The sequence below is a fragment of the Panthera tigris genome, chromosome C1 (assembly GCF_018350195.1).
Source record: "Panthera tigris isolate Pti1 chromosome C1, P.tigris_Pti1_mat1.1, whole genome shotgun sequence".
Taxonomy (NCBI): Eukaryota; Metazoa; Chordata; class Mammalia; order Carnivora; family Felidae; genus Panthera; species Panthera tigris.
The window spans coordinates 201,766,617-201,793,642 of NC_056667.1; the positions used below are offsets into that span (position 1 = coordinate 201,766,617).

The window sequence follows — 27,026 nt, forward strand, 5'->3', positions numbered from 1 at the left end:
CGCCGCTGTCCGACGTGTCACTGCGAGGTCCCCGCCCCCGGGGTGGGGTCTCGGGCTCCAGCTACCGGAGACGGAGGAGAAGGGGGAGGTTAAAGGGGAAGGACCCCCGGAAGTGCCCCCTCCTCAGTGCCGGTGAGGGAAACGCCGGAGGCGGAGTCCCCTGCCTCTCCCGGCGTGGTTGGTGCGTCCCTGGTGACGTCAGAAGCAGCCCGCCCCTGCCTGGATGGTGCGCCCTGAGTGACGTCAGGAGCAGAGGCCGGAGCTGTCCATCAGCACCAAAGGCCGCGGGCGGGCTCAGGGCATGGGGCCGCGGCTCTGGGGCAGCCCAAGCCCCTGCTCCTGCTCCTTTCCCTTCCCCAGACCCAGCCTGAGTACCCAGACTCCGCGGCACTGGAGTGCCAGCCGGTGTTGGAGGCGGAGCAGCGACGCCGCCGCACAGAGAACGGTCCCTCCGGCCCAGCAGCCCCCTTCCCGGCTCGGCGGACTTTTCCCGGACCCCAGTCAGCTGGGGCCTCTGGCGCTCTGCAACCCCGGACCCTCCGGCCCCTGCACAGCCTCTTTCGCTCAGAAGCTCAGGTCGCCTCCTGCCCAGGTAGATCTTGGACAATCCCAGATTTGGCCGCCCACAGAGGAGTCTCCTGGCTGCCTCTTTCTTATGGGCAGCACACTGTCCTCCTCTTCCCCCAACCAGGGTCCCTTTTAACTTCTACATCTCAGCCTCCTTTAGCCAGGCACTTTTGTTTCCCTTTGTCTTTTGCTCCACTTCAGAGATGCTTCCAGAGCTGGGCATCACTCCTTTGTCCACTGGTGTCCTTGCCTAGTTCTCCCATTCCCATTCTTGCCCCCATCCTGGTGGAGACCCAGCACTCCTCCTTGACCCCAACTTATTCTTTGTCAGGCTGACCTGGGAGGTTGACTCCCTTCCATTCCCAGCACTATGCCAGGCACTGTGGCGACACTGCGGTTCCAGCTACTGCCCCCCGAGCCAGATGATGCCTTCTGGGGTGCACCCTGTGAGCAGCCCCTGGAGCGCAGGTACCAGGCACTGCCGGCCCTCGTCTGCATCATGTGCTGTCTGTTCGGAGTCGTCTACTGCTTCTTCGGTGAGACCCCTACCTCATCCTTCACCTGGGCTCCCCACTGTTTCCCAAATTATTTTTTAGGCGCCTCAAATCTTCTCTAGAACATCATCACCACTACCACCATCACCACCACCACCATGAATAACTATCTTTCTTTTCTCTTTCTTTCATCCCACACATGTTCATGGATCATCTAGACTCTAGGTCCTAAAAAACACAGGCTTTTAAATTCAGCATGCTTGAATTTGAAACTGGCTCTGCACATTACTAATTGTGATACCTCGGCACATTAACCTGTCTGAGCCTCAGTTTTCCCATCTAAACTGTGCGAACAATGATAATTGTCTCATAGAGGGTTGTTGGGAAAATAGTAGATGCTCAATAAATAATAGCTATTATGGTGAAGATGGGTTTGGGTCACTGTGCCAGGTAGGCACAGAAAAGCATTTAGCAGGGTGGTTGAACATGGTCCCTTACCACATGGCATATTGTCTGATAGGGGAGAGACTTCTGGAACATTCACACCTGTAATACATGTTAGAGCGGGCTAGATGGTAGTCACATACATGGAGATAGCTATAGTAACCAGGCCTGCTATAAACAGTTGTTTAGGATGGGTACTGCACAAGAACTCCCACAAGGGAGTTCAATTGAATAGGCAACCGGGAGCTGAAATCCAGCCCATGGTCCATTTGCCAAACTCTAGGCCTTGGCACAAGGCTGCTTTACCTAGAGGAAGACATGACTTTTTCTAATTTGCACAAAGGTACCAGATGGGCTAGTGGAATAAGTGCCTGGTGACTACTGCAAGAGTTACAGAATTTCAGAGAGGGGAGTGAGCTCCATGGGCTGGGGGCCCAAGGGAAGCCTCTAGGAGAATCATTATAGGCAATTGGAAGAAGTACAAAGGAAGCATGGAGATCTGGATTCCAGGCTGGGCAGAGGTGCCATGAGACTAGTGTTCTGCAGCATTTATACCTCCCCCTAGAATGGCTGTGTAGTAGGTAAGGATGGGAGCCAGATGGTCCCTCCTGTTCCACCCCCAAACTCCAAGCTGAACAACTGCAGAATGAGCAAGAGGAAGTGCCCTTCTAAGGGTTTAGGACACATTCTGGGTCTCTAAGGAGTCTGTCACCTCATGCTCTCCACTACCCATACCCACTCTCTCTGCAGTTGCTCAAGCAGCCTGACATTCTCTCCCCTGGGCTTCTCTGCCACTTTACCCACCTTGGATGCCCTCATTCCCAGGCTCTTGGACTCTGAGCCCTTGTGTATGCCCTACTCCTCTATCTGACCCCAGAACCTCTTGGACTCTGATGCTTCCCTCATTCCTAAAACTGAATCTCCTCTTTTTTAAATTTATTTTTGAGAGAGAGAGAGAGAGAGAGAGGATATGCACAAGAGCAGGGAAGAGGTGCAAAGGGAGAGAGAGCATCCCACGCAGGCTCCATGCTCAGCACAGAGCCCAACATGGGGCTCAATCTCACGATCTCGAGATCACAGCCTGAGCCAAAATCAAGAGTCAGATGCTTAACTGACTGAGCCACCCAGGCACCTCCTGAATCTCTTTATGAACTTTCTCTTTGGCGTACCCTGACCCCTTGACCTCCATCTCTGACTTCCATCTTCCCAACTGTTCAGTATCTACAAGTCCCTCACTCTTCCAGTTACCCTTAATGGGTATAACTTCCATTTTTCTGAAACTCCATGACCACCGGTTCCCCTTATAATCCTCTTGAACACTCTATGACCCTAGTGACCCCCAGCCGCCTCCAGTTATCTCATTACCTTCCATCCCTCTGTCTCCCTCTGTTACTCCTGACACTTTGATCCCTATGATGCCATTGTCTGCCTACCCTCATGATCTCCCATTTCTCTGGCTTCAATATTACCCTCTCAGAAACCCTTTAACACTCTCAACGATTCCATGTCTGTTAATTCCCCTGCTTGCAATGACCTCATCTTCTGGAACCCCTCCCCAATAACCCTGCTTTTCCATTCTCTTTGTAATTTTCTACTAATGTTGTATCTCTGAAGCCCTGTTACCCCTTAAAGACATTATCTTTCTGAACCTGTGTGACCCTCATCTCTCAAGTTCTTTCTGACTTCTAAATACCTCGTATCTCTGAACAATCCCTCCTAAGGCCCCAGTGATTCTATTGCTGATCGCCTGTGACCCCAAATGACCTCTCTCTCTGACCCCTATGATTCCAAAGACCCTAATGACCCTATCACTGATTCACTCTTGACTCCAATGGTTTATCTGACCCTCAAAGACCCAACACTCATCTCAGTAACTCTTATCTCTCTGCTTTCCCAGTGAGTCCCAATGACCTATCTCTCTGACCTCCTTGGACCCCAATGGTCCCATCACTGATGCCCTCAGAACTCCAGTGGCCCCCAAGATTCTGACCTTAGTGTCCTGCTCCTGGTTCCTCTGTGATTCTCATGTCCAAAACCCCTCTGATCCCCTTTCTGGAGCCTGGTGACCTCATTTTGGCCCCTCACTAGCCCTTGTTCCCCTCCAGGTTACCGCTGCTTCAAGGCAGTACTCTTCCTCACTGGGTTGCTGTTTGGCTCGGTGGTCATCTTCCTGCTGTGCTACCGAGAGCGGGTGCTGGAGACACAGCTGAGTGCCGGGGCAAGTGCGGGCATCGCACTGGGCATTGGGCTGCTCTGCGGGCTGGTGGCCATGCTGGTGCGCAGTGTGGGCCTCTTCCTGGTGGGGCTGCTGTTGGGTCTGCTGCTCGCTGCTGCCGCCCTGCTGGGCTCCGCTCCCTACTACCAGCCAGGCTCTGTGTGGGGCCCACTGGGGCTGCTGCTGGGGGGCGGCCTACTCTGCGCCCTGCTCACACTGCGTTGGCCGCGACCACTCACCACCCTGGCCACCGCCGTGACAGGTGCTGCGCTCATCGCCACTGCCGCTGACTACTTTGCTGAGCTGCTGCTGCTGGGGCGCTACGCGGTGGAGCGACTGCGTGCCGCCCCAGTACCCCCCCTCTGCTGGCGGAGCTGGGCCCTGCTGGCACTCTGGCCCCTGCTCAGCCTGATGGGCGTTCTGGTGCAGTGGCGGGTGACGGCCGAGAGGGACTCCCACACGGAAGGTGAGAGGGTCCAGGCCAGGGTGGGTGAGAGAGAAATGAGTGGCCAAGGACGGGTGGGAGGACTGAGCAAATGGGGCACGGGGGAAGGAGCAGTACATACTAGTAACCAAAGGCCTCAATAGGGTTAGAGAGCTGACTGGCTCAGGGTCTGGGAAGACAGGACCGCAGCCCCACTATTCATTCTGCAACAAGGTATGGGGCAGTGGCTCTGTGGCAAGCCCGTTTCAGGCACAGGGGATCCAACAGAAAAGGACCCTGCGCTCATGGGGTTGCATTCAGGTGGAGGGAGACAGACAACAGAATGCATACAAACTAGATAATTCCAGCTCTGGAGTGATACGAAAGAAATATGCAGGGCAATGTAAACAAGTGACCTACAGAGGCTGTTACGGATACAGGGGTCAAGGAAGGCCGCTAGGAAGAGGTGACATTTGAGTAGAGTGCTCAAGGATAAGAGGCCACGCGCAAAGAGCTAGAAAAAGAGGGAACAGCAAGGGCAGGTCCCCAGAAAGAAAGATCTTGGCTTGTTGAGGAAGTGGGCTGCAGTGTGGTGGGTGAGGCATACCGACTGTGCGGGCCCTGTGGGCCATGATTAGGACTCTGGATTTTACCAGGAGGGCAATGTGATGCTATTGCAGGTTTAAAGCAGGGGGTGGATAGAATCTCATTTAGCGTTTGGGATGCTCGTTCTGATTGCTGAGTGTAAGAAACATTGTGGAAATGGGGGGCAAGCATGGAAGGCCCAACCAGTGAGAAGGAGGCTGTAGTTGTCCAATTGAGAGATGATGACGGCTGGTTTAGGTGAGTCACCTGGGGCTCAGGATTGGGAAAGGGATAATAGCTGGAGAGGGAGTACTTAGAAGTCTAGGAATCTTCCATATGACCTTTGGAAGAAAAGAACAACTGCAGGAAGTCCCATCTGGGGCGTGGGAGATGGGGAAAGGAAGGGGGAGCAGGAGGTTATGGACAAAGGGAATCTGGACACCTGGAGCCCTGAGGTAGGAAGGATCAGGGAGGCTTGGAGGACACGAGGCGTGTGAGCCTGTGAGTCCCTTCTCTGCCCACCCCTGCACAGTGGTCATCAGCCGGCAGCGACGACGCGTCCAGCTGATGCGGATTCGGCAGCAGGAAGAGCGCAAGGAGAAGCGGAGGAAGAAGAGACCCCCTCGAGCGCCCCCCAGAGGCCCCCGGGCTCCTCCAAGGCCCGGGCCTCCTGACCCCGCCTATCGGCGCAGGCCCGTGCCCATCAAACGCTTCAATGGAGATGTCCTCTCCCCGGTGAGCAACCTGGGCCCCTCCAGCCTGAATGGGGGGAGAAGGGAGTACTGTAGACTCTGTCCAACGGAACTGGGCCTTCCCCAGAGGCCGATCTCAATCTAGAAGGGCTAGCATTTGTCTGCCTATTGTAACCCCTGCACAAGGAGCCTGACGGGTTCCAGCTCTAGGACTGGGGGAAAGGTGTCCTGAGTAGGAATTTTAATGAGGTATAGTATGGGTAGGGTCTCGGGCTATGGACTATAGCCCGAGTGGGCTGTGGTGAGGCCCTGGGCCTGTGGCACTCTGGGGTGAGTCTGAGGCTGTGGCGTGCAAGGAGAGGATGTCCCTGGAGGTGGCTTCCGGGGCAGGATTTCCACGCTTACACCCGTGTTTACTTTCCCACAGAGCTACATCCAGAGCTTCCGGGACCGGCAGACGGGGAGCTCACTGAGCTCCTTCATGGCCTCGCCCACAGACGCGGACTATGAGTATGGGTCTCGGGGGCCACTGACGGCCTGCTCAGGGCCCCCCGTGCGGGTATAGCAGTACTGCTGCTCCTGCCCACCTAGACTCTGAGGTCACCAGCTCTGCCAGCTTGGGGAGGTCTGCTGGGCCTCTACCCAGCCTGCCTGGCCCTGTGGCCTCTGGCTGTCCCCCTCCCCACCCTGAAGAGGGCTGGCCCGGCTACTGGAAGAGAGAACCTGTCTCAGGCTGGGCCTGGCCTAAGGGGAAAGCCTCCTCCCGAGCTCCAGAGGGGCTCTTGAGGGATGCGGGGTGTGAGCCCCATTGGGGTGTGCTCAGGGTTGTGAGTGTGCCGCCTGTGTGTGTGTGTATATGTGTGTATGGAGGCGTGGGCTTGAGGGGACACTGGGACCCTTGCCTTAGATTTCTGATGGGTGGGGCTTCTCCAAGGTTCGCCCTGCCTCCACCCCCACTGCTGGGGTCCCACAGGCCACTCTCCTGCATGTCTAAGTGGAGGATGTCTGCCTTCCTCCCCCACTGTTCCACCTCCCAACCAGACTCATCTAAGGCTTCTTGTCCTTGTCCCTGGGGCAAATGGCAGCACCCCTAGCCCTGGTCCCCTGTCTTCTACAAAGCCACCAGCCTGAGGGCAGTGGCAGGGGAGGGGGGTGGGGGGTGCTGCTCTGGGCTGGGTTAGGGAAAGGGGCTGGGGGAGGGGGCTTAAATGCACGGTGCATGTCTGGTGTCTGTCATGCCACCCTGGACACCTCATGCTTCTGTCTCCCCTCACCCCACCCTGTTTTACATATTTTATAAATGTGCCAAACTGTGTGGCTTCTGCCAGGAGTGGTGGTGGTCTTCAGTGGCTGGCACTTTCACGGGCCAAATGGGAAGCCCCGCAGCCCTTGGTGTCCTGTGTCACTTACTACACAGAGGCTCCAGGCAAGTTCTGCCCTCCTACATCACACAGAGAGCCAGGGAAAAGGACTGCACCACTTTATTGTCCCCAACACCTGTGGTTCCCTTGCCTCCCCACCCCTGCCCAGGGTACGGGCACACGCCTTCCAAGCTGTCCGAGGGCACCTGCCTGGCCTGGTTCGGTCCTCCTAGCTACCTGCAGAGGAATGACTCGGCGTGGGGCTGGGGAGAGAGTGGGTACCACCGTCCTCTCCCCTGGCAGAGCCTGGGCACCCGCACAGGAAGAGCTGGCTCCTCACCCTCTGCCCCACCCTTTCTGGGCCTCTGTCAGGGATGTCTATGAGGGCAGGAAAATGGGAGTCAGCCCCCAGTTAGGGGTAGGAAATGCGGGAATTCAAGTGGAGGGGGCATCTCTGTGGAAGAGGAAGGAAATGGGACTAGAGGAGCCCTCTTCTCAGCCCGATGTGGAGCTGGCTGAGATGGGCAGAAGCCAGCTGGGCAGAGAGCAGGAGGGGGATGAGGGACAGGTAGGCACAGATCAGGGGCTAGTAGGTAGGAAGGAGAGGAATTAGGGTCCAAATGGGGCATTCAAGAGAGACAGACACAGTCCAGAGGCAGGAGAAAGTGAGAAGCCTGGACAGGAAAGGGCATAGAAAGGTGGAAACGGCTGACCTGAACCAGACGGTTCCAGTAGAGAACACAGGGCTCCCTCCTCTGCTCAGCCCTCAGCCCCTCCCCCACTCCCCACCTCCACACACCCCAGAACCAGTTGGCCATCCCAAGTCCTGGAAAACCTCTGGTAGGCGTGTCTCAGCCCACCAGCTCCCAGGCGACCCCTCCTGTCTGGCCAGCCAGCCTGCCCCTCTGACCTCTGCCCAGTCAGCTCCACTCACCCTCCACCAGCAACCGTGTGTGGGCGCTGTCCTGGCCGGCCTGGCAGCAGTAGGTGCCCTGGTCCTCAGGTCTCACGTCATGGATGACCAGGCTGTGGGTGGGGCCGTGGCTGCGCAGCTCATACTTGTCTCCCGGGCACAGCTCGACCCCCTCCCGCAACCAGCACACGTGGCCCCCCGAGCGGGACACAGTCACCTCCAGCACCGCCCTGCGGCCGACCAGAACCGTCTTCTCTCGAGGCGGGCGGCGGCACATCTGGAGAGGCAGTGCTGGGGGTGAGGACGAGGGCTTAAGTTAATAGGGACACGCAGGGCCCCCAGGAGGAGAGACGCATCTTCCCCCTCCCTGCAGCCTCCACTTCTCTTAGATATCTAAGGCACCAGCCCGATCCTCTGTACCCTTAACCCAAAGTCTCCTCCTCCCCAGGAAACGCACTGCCCTCTGTGACCCGCCCCAGAAGAGTCCCTCGAGGAAGGGAGGTGGGGAGGCAGTGTTCCCAGGACCAGCCGCCAGCCTGCCAGTCCCGAGGGGAGATGATGCCCTCTCCCAACCGTCCCTCCCCAGTTGCTTACCCTCCACCTCCAGCTGAGCCACGGACTGGGCGGGTCCCGCCTGGAAGCGGACCTCACCGGCGTCCTCCGGGCGCAGCTCGCTCAGCACCAGAACATGTTTCCTCCCTGGGGGTGAGAGAGGCGCTAGCGAGGCCGGAGCAGCCAAGGGGAGGGTTCGGGGATGAAGGTGGGCCGGAGTAGGTCCCCGGGTCGGTTTGGACGCGGCCAATGTGCGCCGGGGGCGGGACTGAGGGGAAAGAGGAGTGGTCCAGGACCGGTGGCTCAGAGCTGGGGACCGGAGAAATACCGGGAGAAGGTTCCTTGGGCTGTGGGGCGGGGCTCACTCGAGCCAGAGGCGGGGCTTATCCTAGTAGGGCGGGGTTTGCCTGAGCCGGGGGCGGGGCAGCAGGGGGCCAGAATAGGAAGAAAGTCCGCCAGACCTTCCTGTCGGATGCGGACGCGGCCTCCGGGTCTCAGCGGCCGGCCTCCGAGCTCCCAGCTCCCGGTGGTCTCCACCTCCGACACGGTGCACTCGAACGTGGCGCCGTCGCCTTCGCGGGCGCGCACCGCCCGGAGCTCGGAGAGCACTGACACCGTGCGCTCTGGGGCGGAGCCGGGGGCGTGAGGCGGGGGCGGGGCTGAGGGGGCGGTGCCCGCTCACGCCCACACTCCGCCCTACTCCCGGGAGGCACCGGAGTCTGTCCGGGGCTAGTCGGGTCCGCAGCCCCCGCGCCCGCAGCACTGCCCAGTCCGGGCAGCGCCCGGTACCCACCGCGCACTGCCAGGCGGACGGGGCCGGCGCGAGCCGTCCCCACTGCACAGCTGTAGGTCCCGGCGTCCAAGGGGCCGCAGCGCCGCAGCTGGAGAAGGCGTCGCGTGCCGAGGGCCTGGAGCCTGAGCCGAGGGCTGGGGGTGAGCGGGCGCCCGTCCTAGGGGCGAGATTTGCAGAGGGTCGGGGAGAATTCGGTTGGACACAGGCAGCCTCGGCCTTGGGAGAGGGCGGCGCCGTCTGTTGAAGTCCAGAGGTTTCGAGGAGCATTTATGCCTCTCTGTCCCCCCAGGCTGGGATCTGGCTGTCCTGAGCCTTTGAGGCCTCCCCAGGAGCCTCACTGGGAAGGTGTCATCCTTGGGGATGTTAGGACTGAAAAGGGGCGCCGTGGGCACTGGAAGCCAAAAGTCGTGTACCGATCACTCTGGACATGAGCATGGATTCTAGAATAAGGCAAATCTGGACTCAAATATGGCTCTACCCCTTTTGTCTGCCGCTGGGCGATACCACCCCACTGAGCTTCAGGCTCCTTAGAGATGACACAGAGATAGCAAAACCTACTCTATAGGGCTGTTGTAAGGATTAGAGGGTTTAATGTAAAGTAAATCTGAGCACAGTGCCAGACACATCTGTTCAGGGAGTATTAGTTGTTTCCATTTGGGCCATTATCATTATGTCCTTATGATGTCAAGGTGGGATGGGTTCTGACCTTCTCCCAAGTGACATCAGCCAAGGCCTGGGAAAGCTCGCACTCCAATGTAGCTGTGTCTCCCTCGGTCACCTCTAGGTCCTGTGGCCCCCTCACAATGGTCACTGGGGCCTCTGGGAGGGGGAGAAGGAAGACACACTTGGGCACAGGGGTCAGTGGTGGACGCATTTGGGGAAGGTGGTGGGTGGAGACCACTCGTCAGAGGGGGATGTGCCGGGACACAAGTGGTCCAAGTGGGATGCTAGTCAGTGGACGACACAACAGGGCCACAGGGGTCAATGGGACAGGAGTGGCCAGCTGGGGGTATCACACTTTAAGTTGGCCAGTGGGGGACATGCTGGAATTAGCGGGGCATGGGGGCGGGAACCAAAGCAGGGACGCCAGTGGAGTCACCTATAGACAGGTATGGTCAGTGGGGACCACACTTTACTGGAATGGACAGGTGACACTGGCCAGTGGGAGACATGATGTGTTCAGAGGAGCAATGGGGGGAACTCCAGAGCACGTGTTGTCAGTGGGGAATATGGGGCGTAGAAAAATGGGCGTCCCTGAACCAGAGTTGCTAGCAGAGTCATCCTTAGGCAGTTAGTGGGTCACTGGGACTTGAGTGGTCAGAAGGGCACACGCAGGCAGGCAGCAGGGGCCACGGCAGGCAGGTGTGGTCAGTGGGGCCACACTCAGAGTGGTCAGTGGGGCCCTGGTCAGGCAGCAAACAAGAGGGACCACACACAGTGGCATGGTCAGTGGTTCACAGGGACCAGAAGGTCAGTGGAGTCACGCTGGATCAGATCGGTCAGAGGAGCCACACTCAAGCAGGGCGGTCTTGGGGGCCACCCAAGGCCAAAGAGTCAGGGGAGGCACACTCTGACAGGCAGGGTCAGTGCAGGGGGCCACACAGGGAGGGGGATCGGTGGAATCACACTCAGGGCAGTCAGCAGGCAAGCAGCGGGCCCAGAATCCACACCTCTCACAGTGAGTCTGGCTGCGCAGCGCAGGGAATCCGCCGTGAAGGTGATGCAGCCCGAGTCAGCCAGGCCCAGGCCGCTGAGTACCAGACGGTGACTGTGGCTCTCTGCATGCATGTGGCACTTGGGCCCCGGCTGCAGCCGGACTCCACCTCGGCCCCACTCCCCGGTCACACCCTCCTGGGACAGCTCCAGCTGGAAGGTGGCACTGCCCCCCTCAGTGACGGTCACATCCTCCAGAGGCCGCAGCACCCTTAGCTGCCTCGCTGGTGGGGGGAGATGGGGAGAGAGGGAGGATGAGGGCTCCAGCTCTGGGCAGGGGTTTTGAGGGTTCACACAGCTCTTGGCCCCGCCTGTACCACCCCTAACACCCAATCTGAGCCCCTGTGGAAGGAAGCCCGGAACCAGGATCAGGGAGAAAGGAGCACAGGAGGCCAACTGGGCGGGGTGGGGAGGGGCTTAGGAGAGGGCACACGTGAAGGAGATGAGTTGTGGCTAGAGGGTCGAGGAGTCTGGGTGAGGGGTACTGTGACACTGGGAGGAGCACAGGAATCGGAGTCAGACAAGCTGGGATTAGGCCCTAGCTCTGCCACATGGTTTGTGTGCTGTGTGACCTTTGGCAAACTGCTCGACCTCTCTGGGCTTTAGTTTCTCCAACCGTACAAGGTGAACAGCATTGAGACATGGGTTTATTGCGATTAAATGAATGAAATAAATTAGAAGAGACTACATATCAGCAACAGCAACCATTTACCAAGCTCTGTGTGGGCATTTTTCATGTCATCTCAGCTATTGTTCCTGAAGACCCTTGAAGTACGGATCAGCCCCATTCTTGAGAAGACTTGGCTCAGAGAGAGTAAGTAACTTGCATGAGGTCTCGCAGTTAATAGAAAGCTCTGGCTTGGGGCAGATGGGGGAGTTGCTATTTGCCAAATGGGCCCGTGGACCCTGGGGCAGGTGACTGAGGGATAAACACGGCACGTGTTTCTGGAGTATAATATTTACGTTTACAGCAAAGCCAACTGGGACACGTGAAATGGAATGCAAAATCCACACGGACTTCTAGGGTAGATAGAAAACACTAGAAAACGAAAAGTTTTGCTTTGGGCAGGCTGCTTCAGGTCACACTTCTGGAGGCCAGCCAGGGCTGACTTGCCTCAGTGGCGAGGGGCACTTTGGTGGGGGGTCTGAGGGGCCCTGGGGCAGCCAGGAAAGGCTGCGCCACGGGGCAGTGTGATGGGTTAGGAGAAGACAGGGCACTCACGCCTCACGCTGAGCCTGGCCAGGGTGCGATCGTGGTGGCTCTCACAGCCGTAGGTGCCCTGGTCGGCCAGGACGACGCCGTGGATGAAGAGGCGGTAGACGTGGCCGTCCTGGGCCGTGGACACGCGCGAGTCACGGGGCAAGGGCTCCCCACCTCGCACCCAGCGCACGGCACCTGCTGCGCCCACTCGACCTGTCTCTACTTCGAGGCACACGTCCTGGCCTTCCTCTGCCCGCACATCCTGCAGCCGCCGCAGGAACAGCAGCTCCGTTTCTGGGGAGGAAGGGGGAGGGGGTCATGGAGCCTGGTGGGGCCTGGAGGCTGATGACCGACCCCCTGCTCACCGGCCGGTCCCTGGGCAGAGGCGCAAGGCTGCCAGGGCCAGGGCTGAGAGAACAGGCACAGGAGACAAGACCACTGCATCCCCATCAGGACCAAACCTCGAACGTGGAGCCGGGCACTTGTGGCTGTGCCCCCTGCTCGGGCAGTCACGGTCCCCGCATCGTCCAGCTGACAGCGTCGCACCGTCAGCGTGCGGCTGGAACCATTCTGGGCCATCTCTAACTGGGGCCCCGGAGTGACAACGGCCCCGTTGCGGAGCCAGGTGACATCGGCATCTGGCGGCAAGACTTCACACCGGAATGTGGCATCGTCACCCTCATGGACGGTGAGTGGCGTCAGCTCTGAGACCAGCTTTGCCAGTGGTGGTTCTGGGGGGATGGGGTCAGGCAGTGAGGTGGGGCTGTGTCTTTCCCTCTCCCTCCTTTCCATCCTCTCCTGGGTGCAGGTCCTCGTCTCTCAGTTATCCGAAAGATCTTTGCTGAGGACCACGGGGGGTATCTCAGAGGACAAGATGCCAGCTCCCTGCCGCTCCTAGCTACTTCCTTTCAATCCCAGCCTGGCTCCCTACTTCTCTGACTCCCTATTAGGTAATTTACCATGGACCCTATTTATCTCATTTAAGGGTCACAACAGCCCTACAAGACAAGCACCACCCCCCGCCCCGCCCTTCAGAGCCGGGGCCCAGAGAGGTGGAGCCACTTGCCAGAGTCTCACACTACTGACAAGTGGAACCCAGATTGGAACCTGGGTGGGTTGACCCCAAAGCCCCTGCTTTTAACCACTGGGTTATGGCTCCTCCTATACAGAGGGTTCCTGAAGCCTCATCCAAGTACCGGTTGTGCATGCACCAGTTAGAGCCCGAGGCAGCCAGGAGGGGGTCGGGGGCTGAAGGAGTCCCAGAAGGGTGCAGGGGTGTGGTCTTTGGGGTGACAGGGCCCACAGGGAGTGAGGGGTGCACTGTTACCTTCCACGCGGACGAGGAAGATGCGGCTGTCCTGGGGCGTGTCGCACAGGTACTCCCCAGCGTCCCAGCTCCGTGCCCCCCGCACCCGCAGCACCTGCCTCGCCCCGGCCTGCTCCAGCTGCACCCGCCCCTGGCTCGACAGTCGCTCCCCGTCCTTGTACCAGCGCACAGGGCCCCCGGGCCCGGAGAGGCGCACCACCAGCTCTAGGTCCCCGCCTGGGGTGCTGCGAACCCTTGTCTGGGCTGCCTCGGGGGCCACCACCCGCACGGGGGGCTCTGTGGGGTCAGAGCTGGGGGTCACTGGACGGGGAGAGGCCCGAGGGCTGTGGGGAGGGCAAGATACTGAGAGAGGTGGGTGAGGGATGGACAAAGCATGCTAGAGAGGCGGGGAAACTCACATGGGCTTGGGGGTGCAACGCTCTCAGGCTTTCTGCCCGGGCCATACTCACCAGCCACTTGGACGGTGAAGCTGAGGCTGGGGGCCCCCGGGGCTGTCCCGGACTGGCAGGTGTAGAGGCCTGCGTGGGCCAGGTCTGCGGCCCGGATACAGAGGATGCGGCGGGGGCCCTCAGCATGGAGCTCCAGGCCCTCGCCCTCCTGCACCGGCCTCCCATTGTGAGTCCAGAAGACCAGGGCACTAGCCCGGGACAGTTCGCAGCTCAGCACCACCGGCTCCCCAGGGGCCACACAGAGTGGGGCAGGGGCTGCCTCTGGAGCAAGGAACTGGACTGGGGGCTCTGGACAGAGAGAGGAACATGTCAGCTCCGGCTGACTGCCCCCTCCGCACCCGGGCTGGCAGGAAGCACCCACCGGCCAGGCTGACGTTGAAGGTGACGGCTTCATCCCGAGTCTCGCACACATACTCCCCGGCGTCCTCGGGCTGGGCGTGGGGCAGGGTCAGGGTGCGAGCGGGCCCCTCGGCTCCCAGCTGCAGTGCGTCCGATGCTTCCACCTCCAGCCCATCTTTGTACCAGCGCACCTGGGACCCGGCAGGGGCCACCTCACAGCGCAGCTCCACACGCCCTGGAGCCCTGAACTGCAGGTCCAGGGAGCGAGCTGCCGGGTGCACGATCCTCTCTGGTGGGGCTGGTGGACAGACAGAGGGAAAGGTGCTCAGGCTCAGCCAGCAGGCTCCCACCCACTCACACTGGCTTCCCAGCACTCTCTCTTTCCAGAGCAGTTCTCGGGACTTGTGTGGCTACCATCTGGGGGCATCTACTGTGTGCCCGGTGCTGTGCTAAGCACACGGCAGCTCTTCTCACAGCTACTCCTGACATTCCCGAGGGCGGCACCAATGTTGGTTTCACTTTACAGAGGAGGACTCGAAGCCTCTTTAGAGGAAAGTGATTTGTCTGAGGGCCCACAGATAGACAGAGGTAGACCCAGACCGATGTGACCCCAGTGCACGCCCCACCCTACCACGCCCCCACTCCATACCCCCTTTCCCCACTTTGCTTCTGATGTACTTATCACCGCCTACTGGTTGTCTGTGTATCCTCACTAGAACTCGAGCTCCACAAAGACCGGAGGTGTTCTCTTATTGGCTTGCTACTCTATCCCTCAGCATCCAGAACAGTGCCGAGCACATAGTAGTTGGTCAATAAATATTTGATGAATGAATGGATGAATGAATGCTCCTAACTGCTGGGCTCTCTGTAGTCACTGTCATGGCCTGATCTGGGCAAGCCAGGGCTCTCTGATGGCTGAGAATGAGGAGTCTGGGGGAGGGGCAGGCTGTGTGGGGCAGGTGGGGGGCCCCTAAGAAGCAGGAAGTGAGAAGGTTGGGTGTCTGTCCCTCAGCCTCCTGCCTCTCTAGCTCCCCACGGTGCCCAGAGAATGCCCACCTGTGATGGTGACAGTGAAGAAGGCTGAGTCATCTCCGGCATCACACACGAACTCGCCCCCCTGCTCGGGCTGGGCCGCAGGCAGAACCAGGCGGCGGCGTGGCCCGTCGCTCTCCAGCACCAGGGCCTCGCTCTCCTCCACCTCCAGCCCATCCTTGTACCAGCGCACAGGGGCGTCCTCCCGAGACAGCTCACACATCAGCACCACACACTCCAAGCTCACGGCGATCAAGGTCACCTCATCTCGGGGGTATATGATGCGCACCGGGGGCTCTGCAGAGTGGGGCAATCACAGGCTGTCACAAACTCAATCGCCAGCCGCCCTGGCAACACGGAGTTCCTGTCGCTCGCAACAAGAGTGATAAGGATAATGATAACAAGGAATAACAGGTCCACGATCTACCCTCCGAAAACCTGGGGCCAGAGATGTGAATCCAGAATGCTTCAGATCCCAGGAAAAAAAGGTGCATTTATTATATATCACATACCTGCCTCTCTTAGCCCCCACTGGAGCACCCCCCCCCCCGCGCCCCATCCCCCGCCGCAACCAACCACACTAACATTTCGGCAGTGTGACATATACATATACTCACTCTAAACAAGATACTTAAAGAGCAGAAATAGTTTCACAGGTTTTACTGAAATGACTCTGAAGACGAAACTTAGAAAAAGACTTTTGGTTTGGAGAGGTTTTTTGGATTTCAGAATTGTGAACAAGAGATTGTAGATCCGAAACAGCGAATACTTCTGTATGATTTCCTAAGGTTCCAGGAACAGTCCTAAGCACTTTACACACTGAACTCTCACAGCAATCCTAAGAGGTAGGTATCATTTTATCCCTGTTTTCCAGATGAAGAAATCGAGCCAAAGAGTGATTAACCAATCTCTTTAAGGTCACAGCTGGGTCCACGTACTCGAGGGCTGGAGGAAGAGCCACCATGTGTTAAAGGGAGGCTCAGACTCTGTGAGCAGTGGTAGGGATTGAAAGCCAAAGCTTGCAGAACTCAGTAATGATTTTTGCATCTGTGTCTACGAGTTGCCAGCACCTGAGTTCCCCAGGGATGCTAAACGCTGATTCTGGGAGTTCATCTCCAACTGCTCCAAAGGGGTCATTCCTCCACAGGAAAGGACCTCCTATGTCAACACTGGAGGTGACTGGTGCTCAAGCACTGAGTCCGAGCCTGCCCATGCTCCCATGCGCCCTGAACATCTCCCAGAATCTTCTAGTTTCCAAGACATTTTAGAGCCCCTTTACCATGCGGCCCCCTTGTGGCTAAGCTCAGGAACTGCTCGCTTCCCGGAAACACTTTTTTGCAGAGGTGCGCATGGGCAGACGTGCTCACCAGCACACAAGTCCTCTGCCTCCACAACCCACCTCCCTAACAGGGCTTGTTCTAAGAGTCCAAAGGACGCAGGCTGGTTCTCGGGGGTCCAGCAAGGCTGGTAGATTGCAAGGTGCGGCTGCCTGGGGAGCTAAGGAGGTGAAGGGAGCAGTGGGGTGAGGACAAGGTGCCATGACAGGATTGGAGTGTCCGCACAGCTGCGGGACCTCAGCTTGGCATCAGACTTGTTTATCCCTGGCCCAAAGCCGGGCTGGCTCTGTGTGAACTTCCCGGCCGCTTGTGTGAACTTCCCGGTGAGCAATCTGGTGTTTTGTGGGGAGGCCAGGTGTGAGCTGAAATGTGTGTCTGCCATTGTGTCTGGCCAGGGCGTGGGGCTGAAAAGCTTGAAGGGGTCACTACAGGACAAAACATGCACAGAGAGGCCTTTGGCTTTGTGGCTTGGGTGTTCCAGGCTGCACTCTCACGGGTTGGGGGTGGGGGCACCCAGGCAGCTCAGCCTGGATCGAGGCATCACTGCTGGGGCAGAGCGGAGGACAGGGCGACAAGACAGTGCAGTGCAGCCAGCACGTTTCTTCTGTGCCACCGAGCTGTCAGGCCCTGCGAGCGCCCCCCCACCCCCCCGAGCTGCATATCCACACCAGGTCTGGCGCTGAGGCCTGCGGCCCCACGCTTTCCAGCACCGAACCACCGTGACTTTCACAGTCGTCTTGTGCTTTTCCAGCTTTGAACATTCTCCCATCTACCTTCGGCCCAAACCTGACCCCACTCAGCTACCTCGGCCCCTGCCCCCAAGTATCTGCCTTGAAGGCACTTCCTGCCTGCCGACAAGGTTAGCAGCCCCCCAGCCTTGAGCTCCCTCTGTACCCCTGTCACGACACTAGACAGTCCACCTTTTGAGACCCTCTAAAGTGTCTGGCTTTCCTCCCAGGCTTCGTGCTCCCGGAGGGAAGTGAGCGGGTCTGTCTGCTTGCCACCAGGTGTCCAGAGTCCAGCCCAGGGGCGTGGCGGCTTTCTCCGCAGCCCTCTCTGACTCTCCTGTTCTCTCTCCAGCCCTCTGGTCCTTCACATCACTTGTCACGACGTGTCAACTGTGCATTTATTTGTGCATTTATTGGTTTAACACAGGGGTCGCAAACTCAAATGCCCACAGGGGCCAGGTAGGTGGTCAGGTGAGTGGCGGAAGGGGTCTGGGCAGAGGCAAAGAGGAATGGCAGAGGGGGAAGGGCAGAGGAATGTGGGCCCCATATTATGGGGGCAGCTGCTACTCAGCACCAGCTGTTCGTCTCCATGGGGGGAATCGGGACCAGAGCCGCCGGGTCTTCGGCTTTTTCAAGAGGACGCATAACTCCGGATTGTTATTTGAACTGTCCTGACTTTGGTAAGACTCTGCAGGCCAAACAAAACACATCTGTGGGCTGCATGGGGCCCTACGGACTGCCCGTTTGCGACCCCTGGTTAACAGCTGCCTCCCCAGCTAGACTGCAGCTCTGAGAGCAGAGACGGTGCATGTATATATCACACACCAGTTACCTGCAGCACCCGGCCCGGGGTCTGGTAGCACGTGGGAGGCACCCAGTAAATGAGCCAGGGGAGCACAGCTCTTCCTGGCCCTGGTGCTGGGGAGGAGCCTGCTTCCTTGAATAGGGGCCCTGGGGTCTTCCGGGCAGGGAGCCTCGGTACATGCACCCGCAGCCCCACCTCCCTCCTCCCCAGTATGCCGACTAGGGAGTAGGTGGCCAGCTCCCCCGAGGGCTCAGGACTGTCCTCTGGTGACCCCGGGCGGCTGGGGTGAACCCACACCTGTGACAGTGACGGTGAAGGAGGCCGACTCGTCATCGATTTCACACAAGTACTCGCCGGAGTCCTCCAGCTGGACGGCAGGCAACACGAGGCGGCGGACGGTGTCCTCCTTCTGCAAGAGCAATGCGGGGCTCTCCACCACCTCTTCACCGTCCTTGGTCCAGCGCACCTCGGCCCACGGCCGGCACAGCTCACAGGTCAGCACCACACGCTCCAAGCGCACGGCCGCTACATACACCTTGCCACTGGGGTACACGATCCACGAGGAGACATCTGCGGGACAGGGACAGTCATAGCTGGGACCGAGGCGCCCGGCTGCCCTCCCTGAGCCACGCCTGTTCCCTCCTCCTGCAAGTGGGCCACGTGTTGACGAAGAGAGCCTTCCCACCTTCCCACTTACATAGAACGCCCAGTGCTCATCACAACAAAAAAAAGAAAAAAAAGAAGAGAATCTTCCTTTGGATTAGGTCTCCTAGCTGCTGGGACAGCCACCCCCATCTGGAGACACAACCACAGTCACCAAAGCACGTCACAGGCACGGTGGCCCCATCGGGACCACAGTGTCAGCCTTTGCTGTAGAAATGGTCTACGCTCTCTGGGTTGGGGCAGGAACCGTACATAAGATGGGGCTGGGGAGAGGTGGGTTAGGTGCCCAGATGGAGCCAGGGTCTCCCATAGACTTTTGAGGTCTTCTGACCCCTCTAGGGTGGGGGCTTACCTGCCCTACACCCTGCCCCGCCGGAAAGCTCTGCCATTCCTGAAGGTTCTCCTTCTCCAGAGAATGGAAAGGGGCAGAGGTGCCCTGTGACTCGTGGAGCCCTGGCCAGCGTTTAGGACAACGTAGTTTTGGTGGGTGACTGAATCGTAGGATGCAGACCGAGGAGGGGCACGCAATCAGCTTGCGGGGAGGGAAGAGGGCCTGGGGAAGAGTGGCCCGGAGGGGATCGTGTGACAGCTGCTAGGCGGTGCCACACGGACCTGCCTGTCCCCCCACCTGTGATGGTGACGGTGAAGTAGGCACGCTCATCTCCAGCGACGCACTGAAACTCGCCCCCGTCGGGGGGCTGGGCGGCAGGCAGCACCAGCCGGTGGTGGGGCCCCTCCTTCTCCAGCACCACAAAGTCACTCTCCTCCACCTCCTGCCCATCCTTGTACCAGCGCACGGGTGCATCCTCTCGGTCCACCTCACAGGCCAGCATGACACACTCAGAGGTTATGGCATGCACAAACACGTGCTCCTGGGGGTCCAGGATATGCACTGGGGGGTCTGGTGGGAAGCAGACAAAACGAGGTCACGCAGACAGGAGACTCACAGGAGACAGTTTCCTCCCCAGGGGACACTAGGAGGGTTAAGGCCGTGCTGTGCAGGGTGGTCTGGAGCAATGACGTGGGGTACTGAGGGCATGGCAGGTGAGGCAACGCAAACCATGTGGCACCTTTGTGTTCTGGGCGTCCCCACGGGACGTGGGGGTGGCTGGGCGGGGACATGGGGGAGGGGGAGGCACAGATGACAGCCTTTGCCTAGGCTGAGAGGAGGTCATTAGCATGGGCCACACTGGGCCACGCTTGCTGCTGTTTTTACAAGGGATCCCCTGGAGCACCGGCCCTAGGATGGGCAGGAAGGGGGAATGACTTAGGTGCCACAGTGAGACAGCTGCTCGCTACAGGTAGTGAGTTCCCTGTCACTGGGTGCGTGTACAGCAGTTAGAGGGCCTCCTTGCAGTGGGGTTGAGACAGGATGTCCACTCGAAGCAAGAAGATGAGGCGAATCAGTGGTTCCCAAGCTGCCTTCCCGGAGTGATTCCCAGGTTCTACCCTGGATAGTCTGGAGCTGGAGAGCTGGGGGGCCTGGGTGTATGCATTTTATAACAAGCTTCCCAGGTGGTTCTGAAGCAGCCAGAACATGGCTTGAGAACCACTGGACCCCTGCACTTAAAGCTTCCCTTTGACCGTGGCTACCTGAGATAGTAGGATAAGCACAGACCTGGGTGTGAACCCAGCTATGGTGTTTGCTGGCTGTGTGATAATGGGCAAATCACATAACCTCTCTGAGCCTGTTTCTTCATCTGTGTTGTAGAGATCTACTGCTTCTCATCCAGATGTGAAGATTACGTGAAACCCTATGTATTTGAAACATTTGGTATTATGTTGGGTTCACGGCAGGGACCCAGTAAATGTTAGCACGTGCCTCTCCTTCCCTTCATTGAATTTCATTTCCCCACCCTCATTACCTAGCCAGGGGTATGTGGAAGGCAAGTATGCTGGAGGGTGTTGGTGCACGGGAGGATTAGGAAGCAAGTACAGGTAATTTGAAAACGTGTCCGCTGGCCCCCCTGGCTCTCCCTGGAAGGGACCCCCAAGCAGGCAGACCAGGGGGCAGGGCCTGCATGGCCCCCGGGAATCAGCCTCAGCTGCAGGAGCCCAGACCACCATCGTTGCTGACCTCGGACGGTGACACTGAAGAAGGCTGAGACGCCTTCTGTTCTGCACTCAAACTCGCCGCTGTCTCGGACTTCGGCGGCCGGCAGGATCAGGCGGTGTTTGCGCCCATCTATCTTCACCACCAGCGACTCGCCCTCCTCTACCTCCTGCCCGTCCTTGTACCAGCGCGCTGGGAAGTCCACCCGGGAGAGCTCACAGGTCAGCACCACCCGCTCCGAGGTCGTGAAGGTCAACGACTCCTTGTCCTGGGGGCTCAGGATGTGCACCGGGCTCTCTGTGTGGGGAGAAGCGTGGGCACAGGCAGCACCCTTGTCATGCTCCACCTGGGATAAACACCCGTCGCTGGTGCAGGCCGGAGTACATCAGGCCAGACAACCGCTGGCTCAACGCGTTTGTTGGAATGAAAAAGAAAATCGCTGGGCTCACACGCCAATTCTCAAGGGCAATGTTTGAGCGTACAGAATTCCTAGGGAGTCTACTGAAAATGCAACCTCTTAGGCCCCACACAGGCATGCAAGGGCCAGGGGATCTGCATTATCAACCAGCCCTCCAGGCAGTTCTGATGTCAGGGGTCCCAGGCTGCATTTTGAAAATGCCACTCTGGTTGTTGGTTCTTACTCTGCCCTCCTCCTAGGATGCCAGCAGCTGACCACCTGCCTGGCCCTGTGCTCGGTCACCGAGGAATTCCTTGATTGGCCGGACAAACTCCAGCAATGGTGAGATGGCAAATGCCATATGTCCCCTGCACTTTCAGATGCCCACCAAGAACCGTCCTCCTCAGGGACCCCTCATCCCCTTCCTTCCTGGTTTCCACAGGTGGCACAGTGGGATTCTGGCACCAGACTGCCTGGCTTCATAACCCAGCACTACCACTCATTAGCTCGGTGACTCTGGGCAAATCACTTAACCCCTCTGTGACTCAGTGTCTCCATGTGTAAAACGGACTCACCAAAGAATCTATCTTGTAGGGCTGTCGAGAGAACCATGTTAATTAACGCACATAAAACGATCAGGATTGTGCCTAACACCACAAGAAGTTGCTCTGATAATGTTATCGGTTACATGATAAGGCAGGAAGCAGTCAGGGACTAGGGCCCAGGGGCCATGCCTCTAAGATAGCAAACGTGATGGAATTCTATAAGCCACAAAGAGAATTTGGCTACGATGCTGAAGATAACGTACGTCGTACGTAGGTGGAAATTGGCCTTCTGGACCGCTGAGCCCTCCGTCTGAACCCACCAAGGACTTCTGTGTCCACCCAGGTCCCCACCAGCACCAACCTTGGATGGTGAGGGCGGCCGAGTCCTGCACACCGGGGCAGCTGAAGCCAACGAGTGCCCCGCTGTGCTGGTGCCTGACAGCCTGCAGGAGGAGTCTGTGTTGTGGGCCTTTCTGCTCTATCCGGTATCGCAAGGCCCCAGGCTCCACCTGGCCCTCTGGCTCATTACTCTCGAGCTCTTCCCCGTTAAGGAACCAGGTGCCCTGGATGATGGTGGAAAGATCCAGGGAGAAGACCGCATCTTCCCCGTCGTATACCTGTACGTCCTCCAGACCTGCCACCAGGCGGGCTGTGGGCACTGAGATGGGGACAGAGTGCCGCCATCAGAACCAGAGGGCTGGCAGAGGACAAGAGTTGGCAGGCAGAAGGCATATAACACGACGGGGACCGAAGGCTGGGGAAGGGAGGAGAGAGGGTGGGGAGGTGTGACTGGGGTACGGCCGCGGACAGGCTGGGTCCGGAAGGACTGACTCACCGAGGTGAGCAGACCCATGGAACACAACGTGGGGACTGCGGCCGTGCTCGCTGACTGTGCAGACGCGGAAGCGGTAGTCGCCCTCGGAGGGCACGCAGTCCCCTGGGACCTCCACGGCTCCGGCTTTCTCGATGCTGAAGCACTGGATCCAGTCTTCCGAGCCCACCTCCTGCCGCTCCAGCCGGTAGATGAAGGGGGTCTCAGGAGCCGGCTCGGGGGGCTTCCAGGTCAGCAGGACTGTGTTCTTATGGCCCTTGAACATCTCTGCCAATACCGGGGGTCCCGGGGGGCTGTGCTTGACGCCTGAGACAGAGGCAGGGTTTGCATTCCAGCCCTGCTCCAGCCTCCCACAGCCCTCCCAACTTGAGTCCGCTTTGCCAACCCAGGCTCTGGCATCTGGTCACCCTCCTGCCCTGGCCCTCCTGTCCGGCCCTCGAAGAGTCAGTCTGCCCACGGGCTTTCCTGCCCTCACATTTGACTCTGAGCAGAGTGGTGGTACGGGAGTTGCCCAGGCTAAAGGTGACCTCGCCGGCATCTTCTCGGGTGACCCCTGGAAGGACCAGGGCATGCATGTGGCCGGAGCTGCTCTGGCAGATGGTCGGCAGGTCCTCCCCATCGCGGCTCCAGCGCCCCTGGACCCCAGCTTCCTGTGTCTCCACCAGCAGCACCGCATTCTCTCCCTCCAGGACGTCGAGCTTCCGGGGCAGCCGCTTCAGAATGGGCCCTGAGAAAAGGACGGGAATCCCCCAGCCTGGGGCCTGGGCATCCGCCTGCCTCAGCCTCGGCCTCCTCCCACTGGCCAGCCCACCTTTGACTGTCACATTGGCCACCGTGCGCACCCGGCCCCGCATCTCGCACAGGTAGACACCGTCGTCGTCTGCCTTCAGCCTGTGGATGATGAGGCGCCGGACGGCGCCCTCCTCGATCTGCTCGTACTTGCGGCAGGGCAGCAGCCGCTGGTCCTCACGGAACCAGGCCGTGGGAATGCGGGAGTTGGGCACTTTACACTCCAGCACGGCAATGCCATGCTCCCGGCCCTCCACATCCTGCAGGGGCCTGGTGAAGCGCAGACGGGGCTCTGTGGGGAGGGGAGAGATAGAAGGCTCTGGAGAGGGCCAGACCAGGGGAAGGGCTCCGTGCATTACCAACTGCCTATACCCGCGTCAGCTCCTGCCATTTTCCTCCCAGGCCAGCAGGTATTCCAGGATCACAGAAAACCCAACAGGAGAGACGTCAGGTGGCCTGGATTCTCATCTGACCCTGACACTCCGGCCACATCACCCTGAGCAAGGCCGTTTCAGTGATCCTGGGCCTCAGTTTCCTGACCGTCAAGCGGGGAAAGGGATGGAAGGGTTTGGACCACAACGGTGATTTTCCAGCTGTTCCCTGGGGTCCCTCAGAGGCACTACACAAATTCTGCAAGGGGCTGAGCTGAATTTCATTTTTAAAGAACTTTAGTCGTTTTCACCTGGCTAGAGCTAGGGCATATAATGCTGAGTGAAATAAGTCAGTCAAAGAAAAATACTATATGACCTCACTCATATGTGAAATTTAAGAGACAAAGCAAATGAGTGAAAGAAAAAATAAAAAAAGAGGGAGACAAATCAAGAAACAGACTCGTAACTATAGGGAACAAACTGATGGTTAGCAGAGGGGAGGTGGGGCAGGAATAGGGGATGGGGATTAAAGGGGCACAATAATCATGATGAAAAAAATAAAATGATTTTTAAAAAGTGCAATTAAAATTTAAAGAAACAGGGGCGGCTGGGTGGCTCGGCAGGTTGAGCGTCTGACTCTTGACTTTGGCTCGGGTCATGGTCTCACGGTTCGTGAGTTTGAGCCCCGGGTCAGGCTCTGTGCTGACAGTGTGGAGCCTGCTTGGGACTGTCTCTCTTCCTCCTCCCCTCCTGGCACATGAGTGCATGCGCTCTCTCTCAAAATAAAGAAATAAATAAAACTTAAAAAAAAATTTTAAAGTAGTCATTTTCAGGGGGGGCAGGTGGCTCAGTGTGTTAAGCAGCCGACTTCGGCTCAGGTCATGACCTCACGGTTCTTGAGTTCAAGGTCCACATCGGGCTCTGTGCTGACAGCTCAGAGCCTGGAGCCTGCTTCAGATTGTGTCTCCCTCCTCTCTGCCCCTCCCCACTCGTACTCTGTCTGTCTGTCTCTCTCAAAAATAAACACTAAAAAAAAAAAATAAAATAAATTGTCGTTGTCAAAACTGCATTTTACAAAAAGAAAGCATGATGATGGAAATGGCCAGCGGGTTATCAGGCCGCTGGAGAAGCGTGTGTGTCCTGTGCCTCTGGGAAGTTCTGCCTTCGCACTGGGCTTTTCTTTCCTGATGGTGTTAGTGCAGTTTTGCGAGTTTGTGCACATCAGACCTCACCACAGAAGCACAGGTGCCACATGCTGCCCTCGCGCCAGGCAGGGCTCAGGAAATGTGCCCACTTTTCTTCCTCTGAGGGGACAAGTTGAGGAACAGCCAGTGAAAGTATAATCCCTGGAGTTGCAGGGAACTCCTATTCTGGAGAGCTTCACCTTCCAGTGGGAGTTTGGGATGTTTTTTTCCTCTGAGTTTTCTGTTTATGAGCAATGTATCTAATGTTATTAGATACTGCTGGTGACTCAACTTTGAAATGGAAATCTCTTCTCCTTCACCTTCTTCTTCTTTCAAACCTGGAGAGCAGTTTCATAAAAGTGCATTTTTTTTTTTTTTTTCCCTCCCTCAAGTCTACCTTTGGTGTGAATCAGGAGTTTCTCAATGTGTCGCTTGCAGCCAGACTTTCCCCCCCAGGACTCACAGACTAGACCCAGTTGTGAATGCAGCCTCCTCTTACCCTTGTTCTCATGGATAGTTATGAATCTGGACCCGGAAATGTACACCCATAAAATGTTCCTTATATCAGTCTCCACAAGGGATTTCCATTGAGGGAAGGGGAGTGAAACAAAAAGGCTGAAATCCCCTGGACTATAAGTGCTCCCTCTTGGTTTGTACATCAATCACTCCTTAAAGCGGTTTATCAAAGGCTGGTTTTCCACCCTCGGCCTCAGAATCACTTACGAAGTTTGCTAAGAAGTTCCTGGGTACCCTGGAGACCTACTAAATACGAATCCCTGGGGGGTGGGAGGCGGGCAGGAAACGGTATGCTATTAGTCCGTCTCCCCTCCCCCTACCGGCTCCCGGGCAGCGCTGGAGGCCCCTCCCCAGGGCCCGGGCAGCCCCAGGGGTGCCGCAGTACCTTTGACATGCAGCTGCACCGCGCTGAGAGTCTGGCCCGCCGAGTTGCGCGCTGCACACACGTAGAGCCCGCGGTCCTTGGCCTGGCAGTAGAGCACCTTGAGCACGAAGCCGCCGTCGCGGTCGCGGTACATGAGGCGGCGGCGGTCGGAGAGCAGCGGGCGGCCCTCCCAGTGCCATTCGATCTCGGGCTCGGGCTTGCCCATCACGTAGCAGCGGAACTTGGCGTGCTTGCCTTCGTTCACCCAGAAGGTCTTGGGCGCGCACTTGAGCGGCTCCACCACGGGCTTGGGAGCCTCATCGGGGTCCTCGGGCGGGCTCTCGGGGGGCTGATGCACCTGCAGCAGCGCGCCGGCCTGCGCGTGGCCGTGCGCGTTGCGGGCGTGGCACACGTAGACGCCCGAGTCCGGCAGCCGCGCCGCCAGGATGCGCAGCGCTAGGCTCACGCCGGGGCCGCCCTCGGCACGGCCGGGCTCGAGCACGAAGTGGCCGCTGTCCCACACTTCGTCCAGGGCCATCCCGTCCTTCTCCCAGTAGAGCGCGGGCGCGGGGAGGCCCCCCACCTGGCACGTCAGCACCACCTGCTCCCCCCGCAGCACCCACTGGGACCGGGGCCCCGCCAGGAACACCGGGGCGCCCTCCCCCGCCCCGGGAGGAGGCAGCGGGCGCTCGGCGGGCTGGGGCTCGGGCTCAGGGGCCAGCGGCTCCAGCACGGTGACGGCGGCCGCCGCGTAGGCCTCTCCGGCCGCGTTGCGGGCGCGGCACACGTAGACCCCCGCGTCGGTGGGCAGGGCGCCACTCAGCAGCAGGCCGTGCTCGGCGCCGTCCACCGGGAAGCTGAGGCGCTCGGAGGCCGCCAGCTGCTGGCCGCCCTTCTCCCACACGACAATGGGCGGCGGCTCCCCCAGGACCACGCACTTGAGCTCGGCCTCGGCGCCACTTACCACCCGCACGGGCCGCGGGAAGCGCAGGAAGCACGGGGGGCTCCCCTGATCCCCCGAGCCCGCCTTCATCGTGGCGGCCGGCCCGCAGCGGGGCGGGGGGGAAGGGCGGGCGGCGGGCGCGCGGAGGCCGGGGGCGGCGGCGGGAGCCCGCGAGGCGAGGCGCGGCGCGTCTGGGGCCGGGGGCGGCGGGGACCCGCGGGGCTCTCCCCCGGCCGCCCGCTCCCGGCTCGCCTCCTTACCCTCTGCCCGGAGCTGCGGCTCTGCGGCGGCGGAGATTCCCGGGCCCCGAGTCGAGAGCTCGAGGGGCAGTCCTTCCTGTTTGCCTTTGCAGCGAGGGGCCCCGCAGCCTCCCCTGCCCGCGGCCTGGCTTCCTGCTC

The 27,026-nt window shown here is 59.0% G+C and overlaps 2 protein-coding genes across 5 annotated transcripts; one reads left to right on the forward strand and one right to left on the reverse strand.

Moving 5' to 3' along the window:
- Positions 1-26,741, reverse strand: OBSL1 (obscurin like cytoskeletal adaptor 1). 4 transcript variants are annotated; one of them, XM_042995399.1, is made up of 21 exons: positions 25,707-26,741; positions 23,273-23,542; positions 22,937-23,188; positions 22,465-22,767; positions 21,991-22,287; positions 20,712-20,984; positions 19,263-19,535; positions 18,269-18,541; positions 15,126-15,398; positions 14,092-14,367; positions 13,731-14,018; positions 13,282-13,557; positions 12,416-12,685; positions 11,976-12,248; positions 10,711-10,977; positions 9,747-9,859; positions 9,041-9,197; positions 8,709-8,870; positions 8,290-8,394; positions 7,717-7,986; positions 1-61 (listed from the first exon to the last, which is right to left on the reverse strand). In XM_042995399.1, the coding sequence occupies exons 1-21, from the start codon at positions 26,716-26,718 to the stop codon at positions 18-20; spliced, it is 5,727 nt and encodes a 1,908-aa protein (XP_042851333.1). In that variant the 5' UTR covers positions 26,719-26,741; the 3' UTR covers positions 1-17. The 4 variants fall into 4 exon arrangements, with proteins under 4 accessions (XP_042851333.1, XP_042851336.1, XP_042851334.1 ...); XM_042995402.1 differs by lacking the exon at positions 1-61 and adding an exon at positions 6,871-7,015; XM_042995400.1 differs by lacking the exon at positions 1-61 and adding an exon at positions 6,871-7,019.
- Positions 222-6,225, forward strand: TMEM198 (transmembrane protein 198). The gene is made up of 5 exons (XM_007086182.3): positions 222-592; positions 899-1,103; positions 3,611-4,186; positions 5,262-5,464; positions 5,849-6,225. Exons 2-5 carry the CDS (start codon positions 938-940, stop codon positions 5,984-5,986), a joined length of 1,083 nt encoding a protein of 360 aa, XP_007086244.1. The 5' UTR covers positions 222-592; positions 899-937; the 3' UTR covers positions 5,987-6,225.
- Positions 26,742-27,026: the final 285 nt, after the last annotated feature.

What these genes read in the sequence shown, in the direction of transcription:
- TMEM198 (XM_007086182.3), top strand. Translation starts at nt 938, where the DNA reads ATGCCAGGCACTGTGGCGACACTGCGGTTCCAGCTACTGCCCCCCGAG. An exon ending in GAGGGACTCCCACACGGAAG is followed by an intron (nt 4,187 to 5,261) that starts GTGAGAGGGTCC and finishes ACCCCTGCACAG; the next exon opens with TGGTCATCAGCCGGCAGCGA. An exon ending in ATGGAGATGTCCTCTCCCCG is followed by an intron (nt 5,465 to 5,848) that starts GTGAGCAACCTG and finishes ACTTTCCCACAG; the next exon opens with AGCTACATCCAGAGCTTCCG.
- OBSL1 (XM_042995402.1), bottom strand. Translation starts at nt 26,718, where the DNA reads ATGAAGGCGGGCTCGGGGGATCAGGGGAGCCCCCCGTGCTTCCTGCGC. An exon ending in CTTCACCGTCACTGTCACAG is followed by an intron (nt 15,399 to 18,268) that starts GTGTGGGTTCAC and finishes CCCACTCTGCAG; the next exon opens with AGCCCCCGGTGCGCATCATA. An exon ending in CGTCCGCCTGGCAGTGCGCG is followed by an intron (nt 8,871 to 9,040) that starts GTGGGTACCGGG and finishes GCTCCGCCCCAG; the next exon opens with AGCGCACGGTGTCAGTGCTC.